The sequence below is a fragment of the Marmota flaviventris genome, chromosome 3 (genome assembly GCF_047511675.1).
Source record: "Marmota flaviventris isolate mMarFla1 chromosome 3, mMarFla1.hap1, whole genome shotgun sequence".
In the NCBI taxonomy this organism is placed as follows: domain Eukaryota; kingdom Metazoa; phylum Chordata; class Mammalia; order Rodentia; family Sciuridae; genus Marmota; species Marmota flaviventris.
In genome coordinates, this window is record NC_092500.1 from 65,122,555 (window position 1) to 65,146,099 (window position 23,545).

A 23,545-nucleotide genomic window follows, 5' to 3' on the forward strand; every position below is an offset into this window, starting at 1 on the left:
GACAGCCAGAAGCATTGTTTTAGCTCCCAGACATCCTGCCCACATGTCTATTGGGCACAGAGGCTGAGAAAACAATGACCAAATCTTGAAGTCTTGAAGTGGTAGGAAAGGAATCAGCTTTTGTTCATTTTTGGTTGTCTATTAAAAGATCTCTAGGCTGGGGTTGTGGCTCAGCAGTAGAGTGCTCACCTAGCACATGCGAGGCCCTGGGTTCGATCCTCAGCACCACATAAAAATAAATAAATAAAGGTATAAAAAAAAAAAAAGATCTCATTACCTGGGCCAGAGTCAATGTGGTAAGCATGCCGGTTCTCTGCTGCTTCCCAAGGAGGGAAGAGGAGGGGCTGAGAGGAGAAGTCAAGCATGATATAGAAGTCATGCCACACTGTAATCCCTGTTCTGCTGCCACCTTACTCTGATCTTTTGGATGGGGCAGCTTGGAGAAGATCAGTAGATACCAGGCAATCACTTTTGCCTTCCTTTGCAGTAACCCTAGCAGTGTCTTCCCAGATAGGTTCTCACTATGTTCTTGGTCTGCACAATGTACTCACCAAGGGGCGGGGAATGGGTTTCTGTGGTTTCTTTGAGCCCAGCTTTTTCATGGCATTGTAGTACTTCTTCTGTTCCTCAGTCATGAAGATATCCTGACCTCCAAAGTAAAGGAGGGAAAAAGAGAAAAGCAATTACAACTGGTGCTCACAGGCCTGGTTCTGGACCAGGTTCTGGATCAACACTGAGAACTGACGGAGACATATCCCTTTCCTTTCCAGAGGTCAGGTTAGTGGCTGCCTGTCCCAGAGTGAGATAGATCTAGAATGATTATTCTAATTCAAAGAGATAGCTACCTTTGTTTTCAGCTCAGGATTTCTGAGATTTGCCATGCTAGGTAGGAAGGAAATGGACTATCTGGCTACAGACCCTCAGGGAAGGGTAAACCTCAGAGCAAAGGTGTACATCTCACATCTCACAGTCTCATAATAACATTTTTGGCCTGATTTCCTGATAAGCTTCTAGGAAAAAAATTCTATTTTTATTTTTTGGTATGTGAGGATTGAGCCCAGGGGTACTTTACCGCTGAGCCACATTCCCAGCCTTTTTAAATTTTGAGACAGGGTCTTGTTAAGTTGCTTAGGGCTTTTTAAGTTGCTGACTCATGGCCCACTTATTTTAGATGACATTCAAAATTTGTAAACTCTAGTGCAAGAAGGCAGTTTAGAGAGAGTTTTCTGAAGTTTGTTGGGCAGAATTGACTTACAAAATGAATAATAAGGGTAATCTTTTCAATTTTTTTTTGGGGGGGTACTGGGGATTAAACTCGCTGAGCCACATTCCCAGCCCTTTTTAATATTTTATTTATAGACAGGGTCTTGCTGAGTTGCTAAGTGCCTCGCTAAGTTGCCACAACTAGCTTTGAACTCGGTGATCCTCCTGCCCTAGCCTCCCGAGCCATTGGGATTACAGACATATGCCACCGCACCCAGCTTCAGTTTGTTTTGAAAAAAAAAAACTGTTAATCATCTGAGATAAGTAAGGAAGTGAACTTTCCAGGGTGGCCTTTCAGATCCCAATTACCAGAGATTTACATGGATGATGACAAGTCTGGGCAATTTCTGCTTCACTGCACTACTCATCCGCTTCTTTCTGGAGCGGAGGCTCTCTCTGCCCCTAACTCCCTCTGGTGGAGTCAAGACCAGTAGTAAGTAGGCCTTGTGAGTACAAGACTGCTAGTAAATTCAGTAAATCACATGTTGCAAAATCCAGCCCTGAAGAGGAAGAGTTGGTTGGGGTTAATGTACAGTGGAGCCAGTGTCACAGTGAGGTGACAATTTGGATTTTAGAGAAAATAAAGAGGGGTCTTTTCTCTGTAGTGACAGGGACAGAGGGCCTCTCATCTGAGTTGACCACTGGCAGTGAGGGGAGGAGACCTATCTTTTTCTTTTGTTGATTGAAGTTATCAATGATGACACCAATGAACAGATTCAGGGTGAAGAAGGAGCCGAAGATGATGAAGATGACAAAGTAGATGTACATGTAGATGTTGTCCTCATACTTAGGCTGTTCATCAGGCTGTCAAAGGACAGGAGAAAAGGAGAGAGTCAGCTTTCAGCTTGGCGATCAGGTGGGTGACTCCGACATGCCAAAGCCATCAGCTGTGACTTCCTGTCTGGGCTACTGAACAAACTGGGGATGGGAGAGACCTAGCTTCTTTCAGCCTGCCTCCTTCTCCATACTGGCAGCTCGGAGGACCCTGATAGCATCACTGCTGTGACTTATTGGGAGAATATGCAAATCGCGAGGTGAGGGGCAGGGGAGGGGTGCCTGTTAGGAGCCACACTTTTATTTCAAGACAGGACTGAAGAGTAGACAGCTCTGTTGGGGCCGAGTAAAAATCAACTGTCTAATCATTTGTAGCCAATGTGAGAGAGCGAGGACTTACTGAGAGGAAGAAAATGATCTACAATCAATAAAACAAGCAATTAACATTCCAAACAGAAATTTTGGTGCCTCCATTCTTCCCGTCCTTTCTCTTTGATGATTCCACCATGCTGCCTGCTTTCTAACCAATGAGGAAGGTTCTGTTCCACCAGATACATTCTTACCTTTCGGGAATCTACAGCTGCATACATGATGTCCATCCAGCCTTTGAAGGTTGCCTGGCAAACAGAGTCAGTCATTAGATTGTGCCTGTGAGGGAGTGGGAGGAGTCTAGGTAGGAGTCCCAAAGGCCAACAGTAAGGACACAGGAGTTTGGGGTAAGTCTCATATGGACATAGGGTTTCCTTTTGTTCGTACAGGGCCCAAAGGGGCTTTGAGTAAGTCCCTGAAAATAACATCAGAGTTTGGCAAAAAAACATGTTGACGATGGTAAGTGATTGATGACTTTCACACAAGGTCTTAAGATGTGTTTGAAAAGACTGCCTAAAGCCAGGGCAAATGCAGATTTATAAACAAGTGGCAAGAATCTACTCAAGGTGCTTATTAGACTTTAGCCTTCCACTGAGGAGCTGTTTTTTCAAAAAGTGTTTATAAAGCAATGGGGGGGGGGGTCTGAAAAATTCACAGTTTCACTAAAAAAAAAAAAAAAAAGACAACAAGGTCAGAACTTTTCTCTTACTAATAAACACAAGTAGCCTGCAGTATGGCAATCCTGGTGGCATCCTTGATGCCAATTCCAATTAATACCCCTTTCCAATTCTCTTTGTCTCCTATATCTAGCATGACTTTTGGAAACAAAGATGGATAATCAATTTAATATCTTCATGTTTAATTTGTTCAGCCAGATTCTAAGCTTTTTCAGGGCACAGGACAGTGTCTTTATTCACCTGATGGTCCTATTGCCAAGCACAGTGTCTTGCTTATGGTGGGGACTCTGAATACTGTGTCTGACTAATATTTTCTGGAGCTGCTCCAGTTCAGATTCAATTTGTGGGTTCCATTTCTTGAACTGGGGTAGAACAGCAAAAGAGTTTTGTGGTAGGATATGATACAGCTCATTCCCCTAACTTTTGCCTCCTCTTCCTAACAGTGAGTGCTTACTGTGTTAGGTTAGGGTGAAAGCTTCATTTGCAATTTCACATTTAATATTCACAACAAGTGAATGATGTGGGTATTACAATCATAGTAATGAAAACACATAATAGCCATTATCATAATTAAGCTATGCTATGTGCTGAACATTGTGCTAAGATATTTTTCAAGTATCATGAATTCTCTCTCTCTTTTTTTTTTTTGGTACCAGTGATTGACCCCAGGACGATTTTACCACTGAGCTACATCCCTAGTCTTTTCATTTTTTATTCAGAGACAGGGACTTGCTAAGTTGCTTAGGGCCTTGCTAAGTTGCTGAGGCAGGTCTTGAACTTGTGATCCTCCTGCCTCAGCCTCCAGAGTTGCTGGGATTACAGGTGTGCACCACTGTGCCTGGCTCATGAATTCACTTAACCATGTAGAGTATTATAATCTACATTTAATTGATGAAGAAACTGAGGAATAATTTGTACCAAATTGAATACCCAATAAACATCAGATCGTGGCTCAAAATTACATCTGTCTGATTCCAAAGATTATGAGCTTTTCAATGCATCAACTGTCTTGTCAAATATTCCAAAAAATTGGCGAGAGAAGAGAAAACTAGGCATGATGGAATGAAGTTAGGCAAGAGAGACTTATCTACATCATTAAAACACATTTCTCCATATTATCCACATTAGCCCTTTCTCTGGGGTTGAGCTGTCAGAGCGGCAGAATCGCAGCACAGCCGCCTTTAGCATAGCTATTATGTAGGATTCTTCTTCTTCATCAAAATTGCCCTTTTTATTTGTTTTCTTGACTTTAACTACAATTCAGAGCTGGGGAGAGGTGATCTACCACTTTATTATGTTGCAGCAAGTTTCAGTTGTTGCTGAGTAGGTCTAGTTCTGAGCACAAAGAGAGAGGTTCCTTTTGAATGAGATCTTGTAGAAGTCAGAATATACAGGAAAGACGTCTCCCTGAAACTGGTCTGGGAAATGATATTGCTCCCTGTTTCAGAGTAATTCCGATTCTGAAAGTAGGGTTGAGAAGGAACCAAATGAAATTTCTGCTAGTTGTTTGAATTTCCCAAGACTGAACAAATAATAATACTTACTACTTGAAGAAGGGCCAGATATCCTGCCCCCACGTTGTCAAAATTGATCTTCACGTTCTTCCACCTGATCTCTGTGTTGTTCCCCTCCATGAGCTTTTCACATTCAGTTTTATTGTTGACATCTTCGATTTCAAATCGGATTTCAGAAGTCTCATTAAAGCAGTAGTGGTATTTCCCCGCAAACAGGTTAACTCCCATGATGCTGAAAATCAGCCAGAAGATGAGACACACCAGCAGCACATTCATGATGGAGGGGATGGCGCCCACCAAGGCATTCACCACCACCTGCATTGGAAGGGGAGGTTGCTGAGTGTTGGCAGGAAGTGAGGGAAGCACATTCTTTTGATTTCCAGGAGGGGAATGACATTTGTGTGGCTTTTCTGCTATGGAAATGTGTTTTCTTTGCGCTTAACTGTTTTCTTTGCAGTAACTGGACAGATCCACAAATAGGACCAAAAATTTCTAAGTTTGTGAACAACATTTTGGGGAATTTTAATAAATTGCATGTTGATTTCAACTAAAACAAACTCCCCTGCCCAAGTTGACCCTGATCATCTCTTCTAGGCACCAACCTGGGACCAAAAAAAAAAAAAAAAAGAAAAAAAAAAGAAAAAAAAAAAGAGAAAAAAAAAAAGAAAAAAGATCTTAGTCCAGTCTCCCTCCTCTTCAACTTGTAAAATAAACCCCCATGGAAAAAATCTGAGCAATTGCAAGCTTGCTAGTTGCCTTTCAACACATTCCCCCTCTGAAAAACAAGGCATGATTGTTCAAAACCACAGAGAGCTGCCCTTTGGGTTAGCAGTGAATCACTCAACAGTACATAACGTCTCTTTTATGACTATGCAAGGCCAGTTATCTTTCAGGCAATAGCTGAGCATGCATATTTTGCAGGCTCAAGAAAAAAAAAAAGCTATATTCCCTCTACCAAACAGTATAAAATAAAATCTGAACAAATGTGCTTTCTACTCAAGGTTTATTCTTCAGCCTTTTTTTTTTTTTCTGACTTTGTAGGCTTCTAAATCTACGAGCTGCCCAGTGTGGCTAGTGTTGATATCTGTCTGTTTAGTCCAGGGCTTGACTGTTCTTCACAATGTATTAGAGATCAACATGACTTTTTTTTTTTAAATAGTTTTGGGTTAGATCACTGCTCTTGAAACTACAAAAAATGACATGTTGTTAAAAAAATCACTGACTACAGTCTCAAGAATTTTTTTTTTTAAAAGGGCAAAGGAAAAAAAAAACCCCTTAGGAATAGATGTTTCTTGGGTTGTTTTAAACATGGACTTTGCTTTATACTAGAGGTGACAGTAGTCAGACAACAACTCTACCGTTGCAGCAGTTTTCACTAGTAGAGTTCGAGTGCTTACAAAGGTAACATTTCTAGTGATGGAACAGGAAACAAGGCTAGTTTCATCTCTGCCAACTTTCACTAGTGATGTCTTAAGCAGGGTTGCTAAGGCTCAGAAGAATGTTTCTTCCTTTTTCTAGTACTGAAGAGGATTATGGAGTAGAAAACAAAGACATTGGATATAAATGAATTGTGTTTTCTCTGATGTTTTGTTTGAAGGAGGTGACACGTGTTACCAAGTTCCTGCATCTGTTTTTTTGGTACAGGTAAGAGATGACAGGCTGCCAACTAGCTACAGCATGGGAGAGACAGGGAGGTCATGCTGTATGAGGAACGCCAGGGGGCAGCCCTGGGCTCTAACTTGAATCCTACTGGGTTTAGGTTTTGTCTTTTGTTTTTGTCTTAGACTGCACTGTCATTCATCAGAAAACATGGCTGAGAAGAGCTACCTGTTCTGTCCTATATCAAAAGGCAACAATATTCTGCTAGGGACTCACTCTGTCTTTGATATTAAAATACTCATCTTGTGATTCTCCAATTCACATATGAAGGCCTTTAGAATGAGAGGCAGTTATTTCTTAATTTTTAGACCAAGAAATCTCTTCAAGATCTTATAACTCTGGCATTAGTATAAAATATTTATTACTGTGAGCAAGGAAAGCTAGAATATCTGAAATCCAGAAAATCTTTAATGTTATTTTGGAGAATGCTATTTACTTTTATGAATTTATGGTATCAAATCTGTCGGATAATCAGATTTAAATTTTACCTTCTCATTCTACAGTTGTTCACCCTTTGGTTAGGGCACCAAAAAGCAATGGAATGTGCAAAAGAACAAGCAAAAGGCAAATGATCCACAAATGGAATAATCATTTCTCAAACAATAAGAGTAGATCATGTAAAGATTCAAAAGCTCAAGTCTATGTGACAGCATTTTGCAGCAGTTTAGGTGAGAGATCATGATGTTGTATTAGACCACTACCAGCGTAAAGTAGGGAAGTAAACCCTAAAAATGGAAGCCTGAAAATATTGGTTTTTTTCCCCTCAATTCAGAACCTTCAGGAATTCTCAATGTATAGACAATCTGTTTTTGTTTGTTTGTTTGTTTGTTTTTGGTACAAGGGACTGAACCCAGGGGTGCTTAACCACTAAACCAGAATCCCAGCCCTTTTTAAAAATATTTAAGACAGGGTCTTGCTAAGCTGCTTTGAACTTGCAATCCTTCTGCCTTAGCCTCCGAGATGATAAGATTACAGGCATGCACCACGGTGCCCGGCTATACAGAGAATCTTAAACTTCTATTTGAACCCAGTCTAACCCATCCTACATGGTGTCTTAAATCTTACTGTTAAATATGGATAATATTTTCAGCAGGGAAGAATAATCAACTAAGTGATCTCTGAACTTTAACATCATAGATCTGATCAAAGGACTCAAAACACAAAAATATTTGCTGAGGATTTGCTGATGACACAAAAATCCTGTAAATCTGATACTTTTTTGTGTATGTGTGCACATACATTCACTCATGGTACTGGGGACTGAACTGAGGGACACTCTACCACTGAACTACATCTCTAGTTCTTTTTATTTTTTTTGAGACAGAATCTTACTAAGTTGCTTAGGCTGGCAACTTGTGATCCTCCTGCCTAAGCCTCCTGAGCTGCTGGGATTACGGCGTGCAATACTGCACCCAGTTAATCCAATGTATTTGTAATATGCAAATATATATTTATTAATCACAACCAAAGAAAATCTCCTCATCTTAGATTTATAAACAAAACAGTAAAGAATTGGTGGAATTAATAATTCTTCCCTGCTGTGAACATTAGCTGATAAGCTACAAAATATTACACAGAAATTGTTTAACTGTGCCCCATATAGAAATGTCATTATGCCATTATTCTCAGTAACTAAAGAGAAGAAATCAGGCTTATTATTTTAAACTTTTACACTAAAGATATATTATAAAAGACAATTCAAATTTTCACTGATACTCACTTAATAATTGGATTTCTTTTGCTCTTGCTACTCTCTAGTTATTTGACATTGCCCTTCATGATAATGAAACCCATTATTGTTAAAAACTAGATACAGTATAGAAATATTACTCAAAGTTAGGTTCTAGCAATCTATAAAGTTTTTTCCAATGGAAATTTGTACTTAGTGTTGGACATAAATCTTACCTAAGATTTCTTGACATGTTGTTAAAAAAATCACTGACTATAGTCTCAAGAATTAAAAAAAAAAGGGGGAGAAAATTCCAATGGATACTAATTCTTACAGTATTTTTATCTTCTCTATAATGCCTAGGACATTTTTGTTCATTAAACACTATAAAATCTATCAAATAGCTTTTAATATCTGGCAGAGGGAACATGGCTTTAATGGACAACTATGTACTGACAATCAACAAAAAATGCATGCATGTTTCATAGCATTACTATTGTATACTTTCAAAAATTTAATAGCACAGCAATATTTTTAAATAAAGGTTACTATGGAGGAGAGGAAAGCAAAGAACTACATTAAGTATTCCTTTGCTAACAGCAGGAGTGTTTCAATTTTTCTGATCTTTGGTTTGAGGAAGGAGAGAGGAGACTGAACGAGTATCCCAGGACAGGCTGGGGTCATATGCTCCCTCTCAAATGAAGGTCTGAGTCTATAATTGGAGCAGCACAGTGACAGTTGAGCCCATCTGCATGGATGGTATTCAGTTCATGAAGGTTTCTTACTTAAGGTTTTCTAATGGTAATCTTGCAAGTGTTGGCATACAGAAGAACCCAAGCTAAAGAATGAAAAACACATTCCCCTGTAGAAAAACAAAATTTATGTGAAACATATATACTTAGTTCTATTTATCACTGGGAAACTTAAGCTGGGACAAATGCAATCTCTTCTGCGGTTACTCTTCCACAGAAGGGCTGGGAAACTGCAGGGCAGGAATAGATCCTGACCTCTCTCTACCTGCCCAACCAGCCCTGGTCAGTAATGTTGACTGACTGGCAACAAACCAATAAGGTGGCACCTCTACACCAAAGTTTCCCTCACTGAATGTTACTGTTTTAAATTGCAGCTTTGGGTTCAAACTTGTTTTTGCCCATATTATCTTATTTGAAAAAAGCTTGAGGTAGACGATTTTCATTAAAAGTTTCTACTGTTTTGATTATCCATTCTGAATGATCTGGATCCATTTCTAACCTATTTGAAAGTTGATAAGTTTCCCAGGGAATGGAAACTGAGAGTTCAGGGAAGGTGGGGAAAAGAGGAACTAAAGGGAAAAGGTGAGGCTACTAAAAGGGCTCCTGCATCAGATTATTTAACTCATTTCCTCATAAGCAAACTGGCGCTCAGTGGGGACTACTTTCTGCCATAGGGACAGCAGTGAGCAACCAGATGGAGAAAGTTAATAACAAGTGTTGGTTGGGCTGGGGCAAGGAGTAGAGGCTTTAAGTATTACCAATCCCTTTTAGGAGATCCAGGATCACTGCTGAGACTGTGGGGGCATTACAGGCTACTGAGCTCAGGTACAATGTTGAATAAGCATTATCTCTAAAGGCATTTATTTAGTTGCATCTTGTCCACAATTTTTCAATCACTAAAGTGAATTATTAACTCTATAACAACACTATTATAATTTATTTAAAAATTTATTACTTATGAAAAACATGGGAAAGCCAGGAAGTAGGGATGAGCATTTTAATTCTATTTTCAACCACGACCATTAAAATCACTGAGTCTTGTCTCTCTCCCTACATTTAGTCTGATCCTAATAATGTCCTCATTGTACACATTCTGAAGCCTCTCTTCTCTGTGGGACACTTAGCATCCCCAACTTTTTCTTTAATAATAAAAATAAATTTATGCTGCTGTTGGAACTGCCCTTCCTGCAGATGGTTTTTAGGACTACAGAAAAAGCTCACGTTTAGTAAACCAAACTGTGACTGTGCTACAGAAGAAACACGAGTTTATTGCAAAAAGCATTTGTCTGAATACACTAAAATAGTAAGATAAAATTCCCACGTCCCAGTGAAATTTTCACCTTCCTGTGCAACTGTGAGTGGCTTCATGGAATAGCGGCCAGAAATCACAGACGAGGAATAAATGGTATCTAGTTTCTCCAATCAGTCTTGCTTCATGTGAACTATTGCAACAGTTTAGTTTTATTCCTATATTCTGATATTTGCACATTTAAGAACTGATCCTCTGGTTTGCTCTCCTGCATGTATTCAACTTCTGAATTGAAATGAGTTTTCTTGGTCTCGTTAAGTATAACAGACCTCTCTCATTACAACTATGATCACCAAAACCAGCTGTCCACTTGATTTTAGGAAATTGACTTTTTAGTGTGAGTGTGTGCACACATGTGCACACACGCACAATTATCAAAACCATAAAAGAAAAAGGCACCAGAAGAGGAGCCTTATTCTGAGTTGGCAAGGTGACAGCCCCTGTACTGTATATATTCGGGTGGAGTATCGCCAAAGTTGGAATAGGAGGACTTGAGAAATTTCAGGAGAACTAATTGGTATTCAGTCCTCTAGCATCATCCCTGTTTGTTGTTTTGACAGTATTAGGATAGTGGACCATATAGCATGGGCAGAGGGGTGGGGGTGAGGAGGAAAGCTTTGCTATCAGACAGTGGCTGCCAGTCCTTATGGGACTGGGCTGAGAACAACAAGGTGCAATAAGAGGAATCAGAATAGAAAGAAAAGCATTTCTTCTCCCAGGGCCATGCCAAATTCTGCTCAATCCCCAATTCCAAGCCTGTCATGTGTCTTCAAACCCCCTCTCTGCTGTTTTCTCAGTGACTCCAAGGCCACAGTCCCCACCTGGCTAGTGTCCCTACACAGCACTCTTCCTGCCTGCAGCCTATGCTTTTCAGTGGGTCTGTGGGTTATAATTCCCCTTCTTTGCACCTGGTGATTCTCCCTATTAAATCAACAGCCCAGAAAGCCGCCCCAAGTGCTACAGGTAAGCCAGGCCAAATGAGAATAGCCAATGTTAACATGTTCTGCGATGGCATGTTGTTGGGAGTGGGGCCAATATTAATGTGATGAGGCAGCTTAATGCAACTCCCCTGTGCACGGGGCTGGTGCGGGGGAGATAGAGTGGAGGATCAAATCGGCAGCTGCATCACAGAATCCGTGTTTGAATGATCTTTCCACCATGTGATCAGTTCTAGCATGCTTAAACAGTTTCCATTGGCATGCAGAAGGATCAGCTGCTCTTAGTATCTTACCCTCATCCCTTCAAATCGTGATAAGGCTCTTAAGGGTCTCAAAGCTCTTAGGGTCCTAAGGGACTTTATGGCACCTAGTTCCGAGTAGCCCAGGGCATTAGCTATAAGGCTGACTAAAGAGACCTACACGGAAACAGAAGAGAAAAACAAAAACAAAAAAGGAAACAAAAAGAAAAAAAAAGAAAAAAGAAAACAGAGGTTCCAGAGTGTTAGAATAAAGCCCCTAGCACTGAATTACACAGATTGGGCCCCCCAGGTGGAGCAAGTGGGTAACACCAGCTGCCTATTTCAACTTGACTCAAACGACCTGGAAGGAAAGGTGGTTGAGAAAGGCAGAAGAAAAAACACAAAGGGAAGAATAAATTGAGAGAAGGCGGTAAAACATACACACAAGTTGGAAGGGAAGAGGCTGAAGGGAGAGGGAGAGAATGAGGAAATTCCATTGGAAGGAGAGGAGCCTGAAGAGATGACAAGAACCTTACCCTCGCCCTTTACAGTCTCTGCAGGTCCCAGAAGTTCCCATTAAATTAAGCCAGACAAATTTAATGGTACCTATGGAAAAGAATACAGATAAATACACATACTCCACACAAGCCGCCCCCTCCTCTGCTCATTCACCATGGGATTTCCAACAGGGACAAGCTCTTTTACTCCTGGTTGACAAGAAACCATTTGTTTGAGAATTTGATGAGCCACTACATCAACAAAGGAAATATATTCCATAAGTACCGCAGGTGACTTTGCAGTTCCCAAGAAAAGAACCGAATAAGGAAACTCCTTGACAGAATTTTGACCCCATGACAATTCAAGAGATTTTCTTTCTCACTTTTAATAAAGAATCCTTCCAATTTATAAGCATAACTATGACCCCCTTCATGGCCATAATAACTTAGGTAGGTCTCAATAACTAAATCTACACATTTTCTTATAATTCCCATTCTTTCCTTCCAGAACATCCCCAAATGAATTGGCCTCAAGTTTGTCACTTTCAGAACAATTTTCTATAACTTTCACCATTAAAATAATAGCTGGCAAAATTCTTGAGAGAAAAAATTCAAACTTTCCATTTTATACAGATGAAGAAACTTTTACCATCATATACAAAAAACTGCCCACTGTCGGTGGCAATTCTGGAGCCAGGATGAGATGCCCACACTGTTGACCCTTGGGCCAGTGTCCTTTCTTCCAAAAACACATTGTGAAAGATCCGTCTGCAGCAGACAGGTTACATGAAAATATTCCAATAGGATCACCAGTGTCAGAATAATCCAGAGCTGATCTATTGACATACTAGGGAAAGTAGTCTCCAGGTCTACACTTGGGTGAAATGCTTTCCTGCTCTTCTAGAGGCAAACTTACCTTGTTCTAACAGAGTTCTAGGGGAGTTACATAATGACATCTTAACACTGGCTACTAAACACACCTCAGGCTGCTTGGGCCTGATCCTAGGGGGCATCAGATCTGAACATACCTTTAGCTGGTCAAATCCTACAGTGTCTGGGTGTAGGGTTTTTTTTTCTCTCTCTTTTTTTGATAACAGGGATTGAACTCAGGGGTACTTTTCCACTGAGCCACATCCCCAGCCCTTTATATTTTTATTTAGAGACAGGGTCTCAATGAATTGCTTAGGGCCTTGCTTAAGTTGCCAAGGCTAGCTCTGAACTCATAATCTTCTTGCCTCAGCTTCCTGAGCTGCTAGAATTACGGGCGTGCGTCACGCACCTGGCTGGGCATAGGGTTTTTTAGAGTAGCATTGTACTTATATTGTACCACAGATTCTGGGGTAGGTTAAGATATTTCCACCTCATATTAGTTTAATTGATGATATTTTAAATTAGAAAAGAAAAAAAACCTACAATTTAGTTTCATTTGCTGCTTTTAGGGTTTTAGTTCATTGATTCCATATCTCTGAACTGTGTACACATGCACACACTTTTAGAAATGAGGAAATTTATAATTAAGTATCAGGATGGGCATGGGGTAGAAGTGAAAGGTCAATGACTTTACAAGGATCAGGGATGAGAAGGCTTAAAGGTTTCAATTTTAAAATGGGCTATGCACTTTTGATTTATGCATGTATTCATAATTCATCAGCTTAGGTGTCTTCTATGGAGTCCCAGGCAATATCCAAAGTAAACCTGGAACTAAACATTGCCCTATTTGGCTATCCACATTCTTTGAGAGTAAGATGATCAAGGGCTAATCCTTGCCTAAAATAAGGGCTTCAAAAGCCATATCCGGAACATAGCAGTACTGACCAGTCACTTCCGCTCCATCTATAATTATCAATAAAAATTTATATGGAGATAACTTCTCTCAAGTTCGGCCAACTCTTAACCCCAAATAATCTAAAATCGACAGACTTTTATTGAAGCTATAAAATCTGAAGGTAAGCTATCCCATTTCAACTCGTTATCTGAGTTCAGAAGTCCCCTGGGTCAGCTTCATCCTGTGAACTCTGTCAGGTAAAAATTGTAAAAAACTAAGCTTTGACTGGCTACTGGCCCCACACAATGCAAGAGGACCCCATCTCTTCAGGGTTGGTGACTTATCTGTTAATGATCAGGTCTACAGTGGGGAGAGGGGTGAAGAAGGTACAGAGGCCAATTCAGCACTGGCTCGAAAATGCTGCTGAGAGATAAACTGCTCAGCTAATTGATTGAGGGAAGATCTCCCAAGACAGAATCAATAAGGGTCTTATCTGGGTTATTCCTTAGCAGCTGAGGGCTCACATAATCCTCTGAGTCTCCATGTTAAACCTTCACTGGAGATAATCAGAACATTACTTAAAGTGCAATTTAAAGAATGAATCAAACCTAAAGAGGAAAAAGGAACTGAGGAATCAAAATCCAGGGTATCTACGGCTGCAGGCATGGAAAAAAACACACTGGGTGACATTTTCAAAATAAGTAAATATATTCAAACAGAAAATGTTTTCAGTAGTGAACTCTGGATGAGAAGCATGGTCTCTGAAAGCTCCCATCCTTAGAATGGATATGCGGGCTAACTGCTGCAAATGATGGGGAAAATTTCCCTAGAGAAAAGATGCTAACATTCTTTTACAGGACACAATATCCGTGGCAGTAAATGACCTGATCGAAACAAAATGACCCTGTTTGGAACTTAAATGACTTATTAATAAAAAGAATTGATCTTAGAAGTTGTTTGGGTTATCCACAGGTATCTAAAAAAAATGCTTTCAGCAGCTTGATGAGGCAACAAGGAAAAATGAATATCCATTAGGGAAACAAATGTGGAAATGAATGACAGATGCAGATATCAAGTCACCAGATGATTAACTAGGAGGAAGAGTCTCTCAGAGATGGTGGTAAATTAGGTTCTACAATTTATACTTGCTGGTTGTTCTAAAATACAAAGGGAACCATATATTTTACCCAGCAAAAGCTCTGATGCCAGTCCAAGCTATATTGTCCATCCACAACTCATTGATGACAAACTGTACAACCATTGTGATAGAATGGGGTATTCTCACTTAGCATGCTAGGCTTCAAGCTGGTGGTTCTTTGTGTATGAATATTGTCTTTTCAGACACTTACGGAGAAGTGCCCATGCCTAACTCTCGCTGTATTCCCCACAGCACCTGGAAGGGAAGAGGCTTTGCATATTGTAGGTGCTCAATAAGCATTTGATAAGTGAAGAATAAATAAACTGTTCTGTTGGAGGAAAGAACTCAATAAAAGGGAGGTTTCTAGGAGAGATCCATTCCCAAAATGCTGGGTTACCATACACTTATAATCAGATCAGAGTTGCCTAATAGATTAACATAAGCTCCACAGAGGTTTGGACCATGCCTACCTGTCTCCCTGTGACTCCCTATGGCTCTGGGACAATTCTACAGAGCATGGTAGAAACCAGTACAGAAGCATTCTCTGGAACCAGCGTTAGGCCTCAAAGCAATGTAATAATACAGCAACACCCAAAAGCTAGAGGAACTGAAGGGTTGCTGTCAACTGGCCATATGCCTGTATTATTATTAATTTTAAATCCCTTTCTACATAGTATATAATAAATATATTTGTTAAAAAAAAAAGGTGATGTGTAGGATTGTTATGCTTTTAATAGGCTACTTGGGTACTAGAGGCATGTGAAATATCTGACCAACATTCTTAAATCCTGGGGTAGATCACCCCAGAGAAAGAGGAAGAGAGTGGGGTAGATGGTGGAGGGAAAGGCCATAGTGGGAGGCTTTGTTTCAAATTACAGCATCCCTAGGGTAGCTGGAGTATGGTAGCAGATGCATATGTCTGAGTCCTCACAAAGTTCATAAGATGTGCTCCCACAGGTGCCCTAACTGACTCTGGGCAGTCCAGAGGAGTGAATGTGAAATGGAACTTCCCTTTTTCTAGAAAGAGAGCTGGTCCAGTCTGATTTCAGGTCTCTAGGCCTTATTCTACACTCTGCCTAAGTCTCAGCACTGCAGCTTTCTGTTTGAAAGGAGAGGTCCCTCACAGATGGCATTGATGGTTGCTGAAGGGAGTGCAGAGATCTCTTATTGCCAAGGACTGTGGCAATTATCTTTTTGGTTTATCTTAAGAGGATAGGGTGGCCTCCTCATCTCATTCTGAAATCTTCCCAAAGGCTGGCTTTTTGAAATGGAAGAAAATGGAGACACAGTGATAGCTCCTAAAGACGTCATTAACCACAGGAATTGCAAACTGTTAGGAAAGGAATGCATTTATGGAACAGAAATCATTACTGGGGAAGAGTGCTGGGCTCCTGTAGAGAGAGATTTCCATATCACCCTATCCTACATTCCAGAAGTACTCTATGGATGGTTCACCATTATCAATGAACCTTCTCTTCTAAACATACCAACCTAGACCCAACCACCCCACTTTTGTGTTGCTTCTCAGCCCCTAGTAGGATGTGAATTCTCCATGGGCCCTGGTCCAGCAATTCCCATGTACTCTTTCTTTAAATGCTGATTTGTCTAGGGGGAAAAAAAAAGCTTTAGTTATTATACAAAACAAGAAAACAATCACTATTTTTAGTAAAGCCAACAAGAAGCAAATTCTTGTAGGGTGAGAAATAGTTACAGATGATGCATCTTCTAACCTGAAAAATAATACAAGTAGTCACAGCCATCAAGTCTTGGAGAGAGAGGGTCTTGGAACCTGGAAGGAAAAAGGATTTCTCACTTGGTGATCACTGTAGAAATGGCAATGCAAGAACTCTCCCTGATAAACTGATTTGCTCAGGTAAGTATGGGAATGGCCAGGAGAGTTGCACAGACCCTACTACTACTTCACCCCAGCAGCCCCACTTCAACCCCTCACCCCTTTCTCCTGGCAAAAGAGGTCATCCTGCTGGTGGGGAGCAAGAACCTTCCAGTTCCCAGGCTAAAAACAAAAACTTTGAGACCAACAATTCCATTTTCACTCCTAATCTCTGAATATAAATTAAGCCAAGCCCAACAGTAAAGAGTTGGCTGGTGTGTCCCTGGAGCAAATGCAGACTTCACAGTTCCCATTCCTACAGTTAAGATTTGAGCACTGAAAGGAACTTCACTGGAGCCTACACCCATAGGTTGATCTAAACCTAGCCCCAGGCAGCTTCAGCCACTAAAGGGAGACACCCCTTTGTTTTCCTGCTAGAAGGGTTGGGCAACAGAAAGCAGGACACGTACAGCCACGATGAGGAAGTCCAGCCAGCACCAGGCATTGGTGAAGAACTTCACGAAGCCATAGGCCGTCCACTTGAGCAACATCTCCAGGATGAAGATGTAGGTGAAGACTTTGTCAGCGTATTCCAGGATGGTTCGGATGGTCTTCCTCTGCTCAATGTAAATGTCCTCAAAGGCCTGAAAGAGAGGCAACAGCTGCCTACTACAGTGCTGAAAGGTAAACAGGCTCTTGGGAAGCTGGCCTTTCATCAGCTTCCTGCCTCTTCCACTTTACTTCCCTGCTACACATTTTATTTATATATTTTTGCAGTGTTGAGTATTGAATGCAGGGCCTTGCTCATGCTAGGCATGTGCTTTACCACTGAGCAAAATCCCCAACCCAGGGTTTTATTTTATTTTATTTTTTATCAGCGTTATTGAAGAATACTTCATATACCATATAATCCAGCCATTTAAATGTAGAAATTCAATGGCTCTTAGTACATTCAGAATTATGCATCCATCATAATTTTAGATCATTAAATCAAACGAACTCCCATACCCTTTAGTTATCACCCCGCAGCCTCTTCCTACTCCCCTGATCCTAGGCAACCACTAATCTACTTTCTATAGATTTGCCTATTCTGGACATTTCATATAAATGGGATCATATATCATGTGGTCCTTCATGACTTATTTCTTAAGTAAACATAAAGCTTTCAAAGTTCTTCCATGTTGTCGTGTGTATCAGTACTTCACTCCTTTTTGTGGTATAATAATATTCCAAGATGTGGTTATGTCACATTTTGTTTAGCCTTCATCAGTTGATGAAGATTTGTGTTGTTTCAATTTTTTTGGTCATTATGAATAATGCTCCTGTGAATGCTTGTATGTGAGTTTTTATGTGAACATATGCTTTCATTTTTCATATGCCCGGAACAGAACTGCTGTTAATTCTATGCTTAATTTTTTGAGGAACTGTCCAACTGTTTTCCAAAGTGGTTACACCATTTCATATTCCTACCAGCAGTATATGAATGTTCCAATTTCTCTATATCTTCACCAATATTACACATATGACAATATATTTTGTTTCAAGTCCCTTGATACCACAGATATGGGTGGAGGGCCATAGGGGTGGGAGATACTTAGGGGTAGAAAATTGTAGTATGGCTTTCTTTTCTGATATCCATCTATGAGATAGTACTTTGATATGAAGGTATGAGCATTCCCATTTGCAGAGTGCAGAGTGATGTTGAGAGAAGGGACGCTTATATAACATGAAAAAAAAAACTGTGGAAGTAGAAAAAAGTCCCCTATGATACAGTGGGAGGTGCCTGCTCTGAACTGTTCCAGAAGGAAGCCTGGAGTCTGACTGTCTGCAACCTCATCTTCCAAAATGGAGGCATGTTAACATCAGGTGCTCCAGTTTCATCAGTGGTCAGTAGACACAGAAGTCATGGGATCCACAATCCTTCTCATGGACTTAGTACAATAAATACTCTCTGATCAATTAAAAAAGAAGCAGCAGCTTCTATGTCAGGCTTTCCCTTAACTCTATTTGTTAGAAATTCATTCTAAGGATCCCCTATCTCTGAGATTGCACTACAATTATGCTCTAGTAGCTTCAGTCCCTTCACTATTCTTAAGTCTCATGCCTATTATGGCATAAGGTCTTCCTGTCCTGAGTTAAGGTATCCACTGTTTGCTCATCCATGACAAATAAAAATTGTCAAAGGTGATCAATAAAGAAAGTTCAAAACTTTTGCTGTCCTGCTGCTTTATTCTTTCTTCAGGGAAGAAAAGCAGCAAGGGATGGGGTGTGTTCTGTTTTTTTGTGTTTTTGTTTACTTACTAGATTTAAAGAATAATGATGATGACAATGATCAAATACCCTTCTCTAGTCACTCACCCTAGTCTGATCCTTCTGCTCCTCAGGGGCAGAGACCATGCTGCTGTCACTGCGCCAGGAAGCATGGCATGAATGCTCAGTAATGCAAAAGGTGATCTGGGGCAGGTGAGACAGTCTGGCTGCCCCTCACTCAGACCATGGTTCTCATCCCATCTTCTGGGCCTCCTGCTGTAGTCCTGATGCCTGCCTGCATAATCCTCCCTACTCCTCACGTCCTAGTCAGAAAGTCATCCCATTTGTCCTTGGGCTCCTTATTACTATACACTACGCCTCTGTCAGCTTCTCCTGGTCTTTTACCTTCTAAGCTAGTGAAACTTCTTGAGTTACTGTCTTTAACACCAAATTTGAGTTTTCTCCCTTCTTGTTATTATTATTTTTTGCTTTTAGATGAAGCTTAATTTCTTACTTACATGAATGTATCCACTTTCTTTAAAAACATCTCAAAATTCTATACTCTTCACCTTTCCTTTAATGAAAGGAAGAAAATGTGTGCTGCCTTTAGTCCCTCTGTCCTCATATCTCCTCAGTTATAGATGAATCCCTCATACCAGACCCTGTCCAGTCGTCTCAGTGATAATCAGGCTAAAAATGAGAGCAAATGCCAAGACCATTAGTCATCACAGGGGAGGTACTGTGTATTCAGCACCCTGTACACCTCATGGTGTACACACTGTGCACCTAGGGCAACGTGAATATAAATAACCTCTGCACCAGAGATCTGACTCTCTAAATGTTTGCCAATGTGGGTTCTCCAAAACCAGTAGGATGTGAAGGGAGAGGGAGGAAGAACACCACCTCCCTCATCTTGAGCTACTGAAACGTATAGAATGAGAAATTTTGGGTGTTAGGTGAGAGAGGGAAGTTCATCTGAGGAAGCTGCTTAGGTTGGGGTGAAGGGGGTACTGAGGACACGTGGTAATTTGTGTGCTCATCCTGACAAAAAGGTGGTCTTAGGCATCAGAAGATCAGGAAGTGGGTAAGTGTGGATTTTAATGCCCAAAGCTCAAAACACCAGCCTGAAGTACTTTAATAGATGATTATTCTCAGAGCCATAGCTCATCTGTACTTTAAAGTCACCAGGCTTGGGCCCCATCCAGCCTCCTCCCGCTGGTTTCTCTTTACCCTTCCCCAGCCAAAGCCTCATCATATTTTCCCCTGGACCTCACCAGGGCACCACTGCTGAGCAGAATCATGAAGATGATGAAGGTCTCAAACCAATTGTGCTCCACGATGAGGAAGCAGGTTTTCCGCAGGATCCACCAAGACTTGCCTAGCCCTTCCTCAATGTTGACTTGGCAGCACTTGAACCGCTGGACACAACCTGGTACCAGTGTGAGAGGAGGTCAGACTATGGAAATTTGCCCTACCCAGACCCGCCCTCTCCTCCATCTCCCAGGCCCCACCACACAGCAGGAAGGACAGTGGCTAAATCAGTATATCTGATTCAAGAATGGAGCCAGTGGCAGGGCTGAGTCTATACTACAAAGGTTAACGGGGCAAGGCCTTCTGGAGTCAGGAGGCAGGCACAGCCACAACAGGAGAGGACGTTTTCATGGCTGAGTTTGGGCTAATGCCCAAAGCAGACAGACAAAAGAGAAGCTGGAGAAGAGAAATTTACATGTCAGAACTGAGTAGGGGAAACAGTACAACTTTCTTCAAAATTGGGGGTTGGGAACAAAGTTCTTGAAGATAGCCACCAAACACCCCCCACCTGGCACAGACACATCCATAAGCCGTGCACGTGCTCACTCCTCTCCTTGCCCCTTGTACCTTCGGTGAAGCAGGCATCTGGATCCAAGTATTCCTCAGGCTGTTCCACAGGGACTTCTTCTACTTCTGGCTTGATATCGATGGTGCTTCCTTCTGAGGAGCTAGTATCATCCAGTTTCTAGATATGCAAGGAAAAGAGAGGTGAAGCAACTCTGCAGAAACACATCCACTGGACATGGATGACTACTCTGCTAGGAGGGACAGGCCAGATGTAACTCTTCTCTATAATTCTTATTATAATTCATCACCATCCAACTCATGATCATGAGATCAAGACCACAGGCCCTCAATAATTCTGTCAGGATGGGATAAAACCCACATAGAGAAGATAGCGACCCAGCCTAAGCTAAATGTGACCCTGGGTTGGTCTCAGGCAGATTAATGGTAGGGAAGGACTCAGTGGTTTACTCCAGTCTCTAACCAGATGCTTCAGAAGCAATGGAGCCAACCTAGACTAGAGTTGGTTTTCAAAGTGAACTGGCTTTTGAAGAATCTACCAAACCCAGAACTGAACCAATCCCTGGGGTTGACAGAGTCCTGTTTGCTATTTCACATTGAATCAAGGCAGGTTTCTGGGCTGGGACCTTACATCTTTGCTGCCTTCAGGATCTGACTCGCTGCTAACATCTTCTGTGTTGAGGTTCTCAAAGTCAGACTCGCCTACAGCAATAGGCACCCGTACAGTCAAGTTGGGGTTGTTGATGAAGGACATGTGGTCCTCATCAATGATATACTTCTCCACGCTGCTGCCAATGCCACTGGTTGTACCATTGCCATTCTTCTGGAAGTCACCATTCCGGTGGATGTCTGCACCCGTATGGTTGGCAATGCAGTTGGCCTTCTTTTCATATAACTCATCCAGTGGTTTCACTTCATCTGCCTCACGCTGCTTAAAATGAGCCTGCATGAAGGCATGCACTTTTACTTTGGTCCAAGCCACACCCTTCTTGATGCGAATTACTGAGATCTGTAGGTTATTCATTTCTCCATCATCATCTGTGGCTGCCAGGTTGTCTGCACTGAAGGAACTCAGAAGCAGGGCCAGAAAGAGGTTCAGCACCTATACCAGCAGCATTTGAAAAAGACATGATTATAGAATGGTCTTAGGAATAATTACCTTGCTGCACTAGGGGCTGCAAATTAGAAGCCAACAGAATTTATGTAATAGATTCAAGAATTCCTTTTTCTTTTTCTTTTGGTACTGGGGATTGAACCCAGAGGCACTTAACTACTGAGTCACATCCCCGCCATTTTTTAAATATTTTATTTAGAGACAGGGTCTCACTAAGTTGCTTAGGGCTTTGCTAAGGTGCTGAAGCTGGCTGTGAACTCACTGTCCTCCTGCCTCAGCCTCCTGAACTGCTGGGATTATAGGCATGTGCCATCAGACTGGGATAGATTCAAGAAATTCTGTTGTGTTTCTTTGGCCTGTATAGTATTTTAAATGCTCATGTCACCAAGTAGATTTTTTTTTTTTTAATTTTAATACAAGTAGCCTAGCACCTCTTTTCTTGGCTATTTTACAGTAGTACATATGGACTCCAAAATATACGATTTCTCTTACAACCAGAAAAAATAAAGATTGTATTCATTTTGATTAGAAAAATCTCTGAAAATAAAAATAGGTGGATATAGATTTTGGGGAAGGTCAAAGAATACATAGATGCCATGTATTCACAAAGAGTAGCCATGCTAGAAAAAAACAAAAAGCTAGGCTTGGTGAACCATACTTCCATACAACAAATAAAGAAGGTAGAATTCAAATATATTTCATATCATCTTATTTTAAGAATAAATTTTGAAGAGCTGGGGTTGTAGCTCAGTGGTAGAGTGCTTGGCTAGCATGTGTGAAAAACTGGTTCAATTCTCAGAATCACATATAAATAAATAAAAAGAAAGGTCCATCAACAACTTAAAAAAAAAAAAAAAGAATGAATTTTGAGGCTGTGGCTCAGTATGTGTGAGGGCTTGTCTTTGATTCCCAGTACCACAAAACAAAAAAAACAAAAATGAGTTTTCTTTGCTTTCATAACATTTGTAAAAATAAAATAACTGCCAGTCATGGTAGTGTGTACCTGTAGTGCTGGTTACTTGGGAGGCTGAGGCAGGTGGGTAGCTTAAGTGCAGGAATTTGAGGCCAGCTTGGGCAGTATATTGAGACCTCATTTCAACAAAACAAAATTAAATAAAAAAAAAATTATAATAGGGCTGGGGATGTGGCTCAAGTGGTAGTGCGCTTGCCTAGCATGCGTGAGGCACTGGGTTCGATTCTCAGCACCACATAAAAACAAAATAAAGATATTGTGTCCACCTAAAAAAAAATTATAATAAAAACTTTAGCAAGACAGTGATGTCGTCTTCTGTGTTCATAGCCAAGTGTCAGGCCACCAGATACAACTTTATTTGTTTTTGTTTAAATTTCTTATTTTACTACAATGGACATTAAGATTAACTTATTTGGCTAGATGTAGTGGCAGATGCCTGTAATCCCAGCAACTCATGAGCCTGAGGCAGGAGGATTGCAAGTTTAAGGCCAGCCATAGCAATTTAGCCAGATCCTATCTCCAAAAAAAAAAAAAGACTGGGGATGTAGCTCAGTGATAAACTGCTACTGGGTTTAATCCCTAGTACCCTCCACCAACAATTAATTTATTTTTATTAAGTCCTACTTTGAAAAGAGGGAGAAGTGCTCATTTCCTGATTTAATTTGTTCTTTACTTTGTCATACTTTGGAAGAAGAGAAGGGCATACATTTTAGATAGAGATAATAGTGTATGTTGAGAAAGAGAGTAGAAATAATAAATAAACTATAAGTATTTGGATCATCTGGGCTATTTGTAGAGTTAAAAAGAAACTGACAATGGGCTGGGGTTGTAGCTCAGTGATCGAGCGCTTACTTAGCATGCACGAGGCACTGGGTTTGATCCCAGCACCACATGAAAAAACGAAATAAACAAAATAAAGGTATTGTGTCCATCTACAACTAAAAATATTTAAAAAGAAGAAGAAGAAGGAGAAATTGA

General features: G+C 40.8%; 1 protein-coding gene across 1 annotated transcript in view; it reads right to left on the bottom strand.

The window, feature by feature from the left end:
• Nucleotides 1-23,545, bottom strand: part of Scn8a (sodium voltage-gated channel alpha subunit 8) — a 180,408-nt gene that overhangs the window by 12,768 nt on the left and 144,095 nt on the right. Inside the window, exons 19-27 of the mRNA XM_027949788.2 lie at nucleotides 21,112-21,582; nucleotides 20,523-20,640; nucleotides 19,919-20,073; nucleotides 16,865-17,038; nucleotides 11,218-11,340; nucleotides 4,628-4,912; nucleotides 2,601-2,654; nucleotides 1,930-2,067; nucleotides 552-656 (exon numbers count right to left, since the gene is read on the bottom strand). Coding sequence (XP_027805589.1) covers nucleotides 552-656; nucleotides 1,930-2,067; nucleotides 2,601-2,654; nucleotides 4,628-4,912; nucleotides 11,218-11,340; nucleotides 16,865-17,038; nucleotides 19,919-20,073; nucleotides 20,523-20,640; nucleotides 21,112-21,582 — 1,623 coding nt within the window. The remainder of the gene's footprint in view (nucleotides 1-551; nucleotides 657-1,929; nucleotides 2,068-2,600; nucleotides 2,655-4,627; nucleotides 4,913-11,217; nucleotides 11,341-16,864; nucleotides 17,039-19,918; nucleotides 20,074-20,522; nucleotides 20,641-21,111; nucleotides 21,583-23,545) is intronic.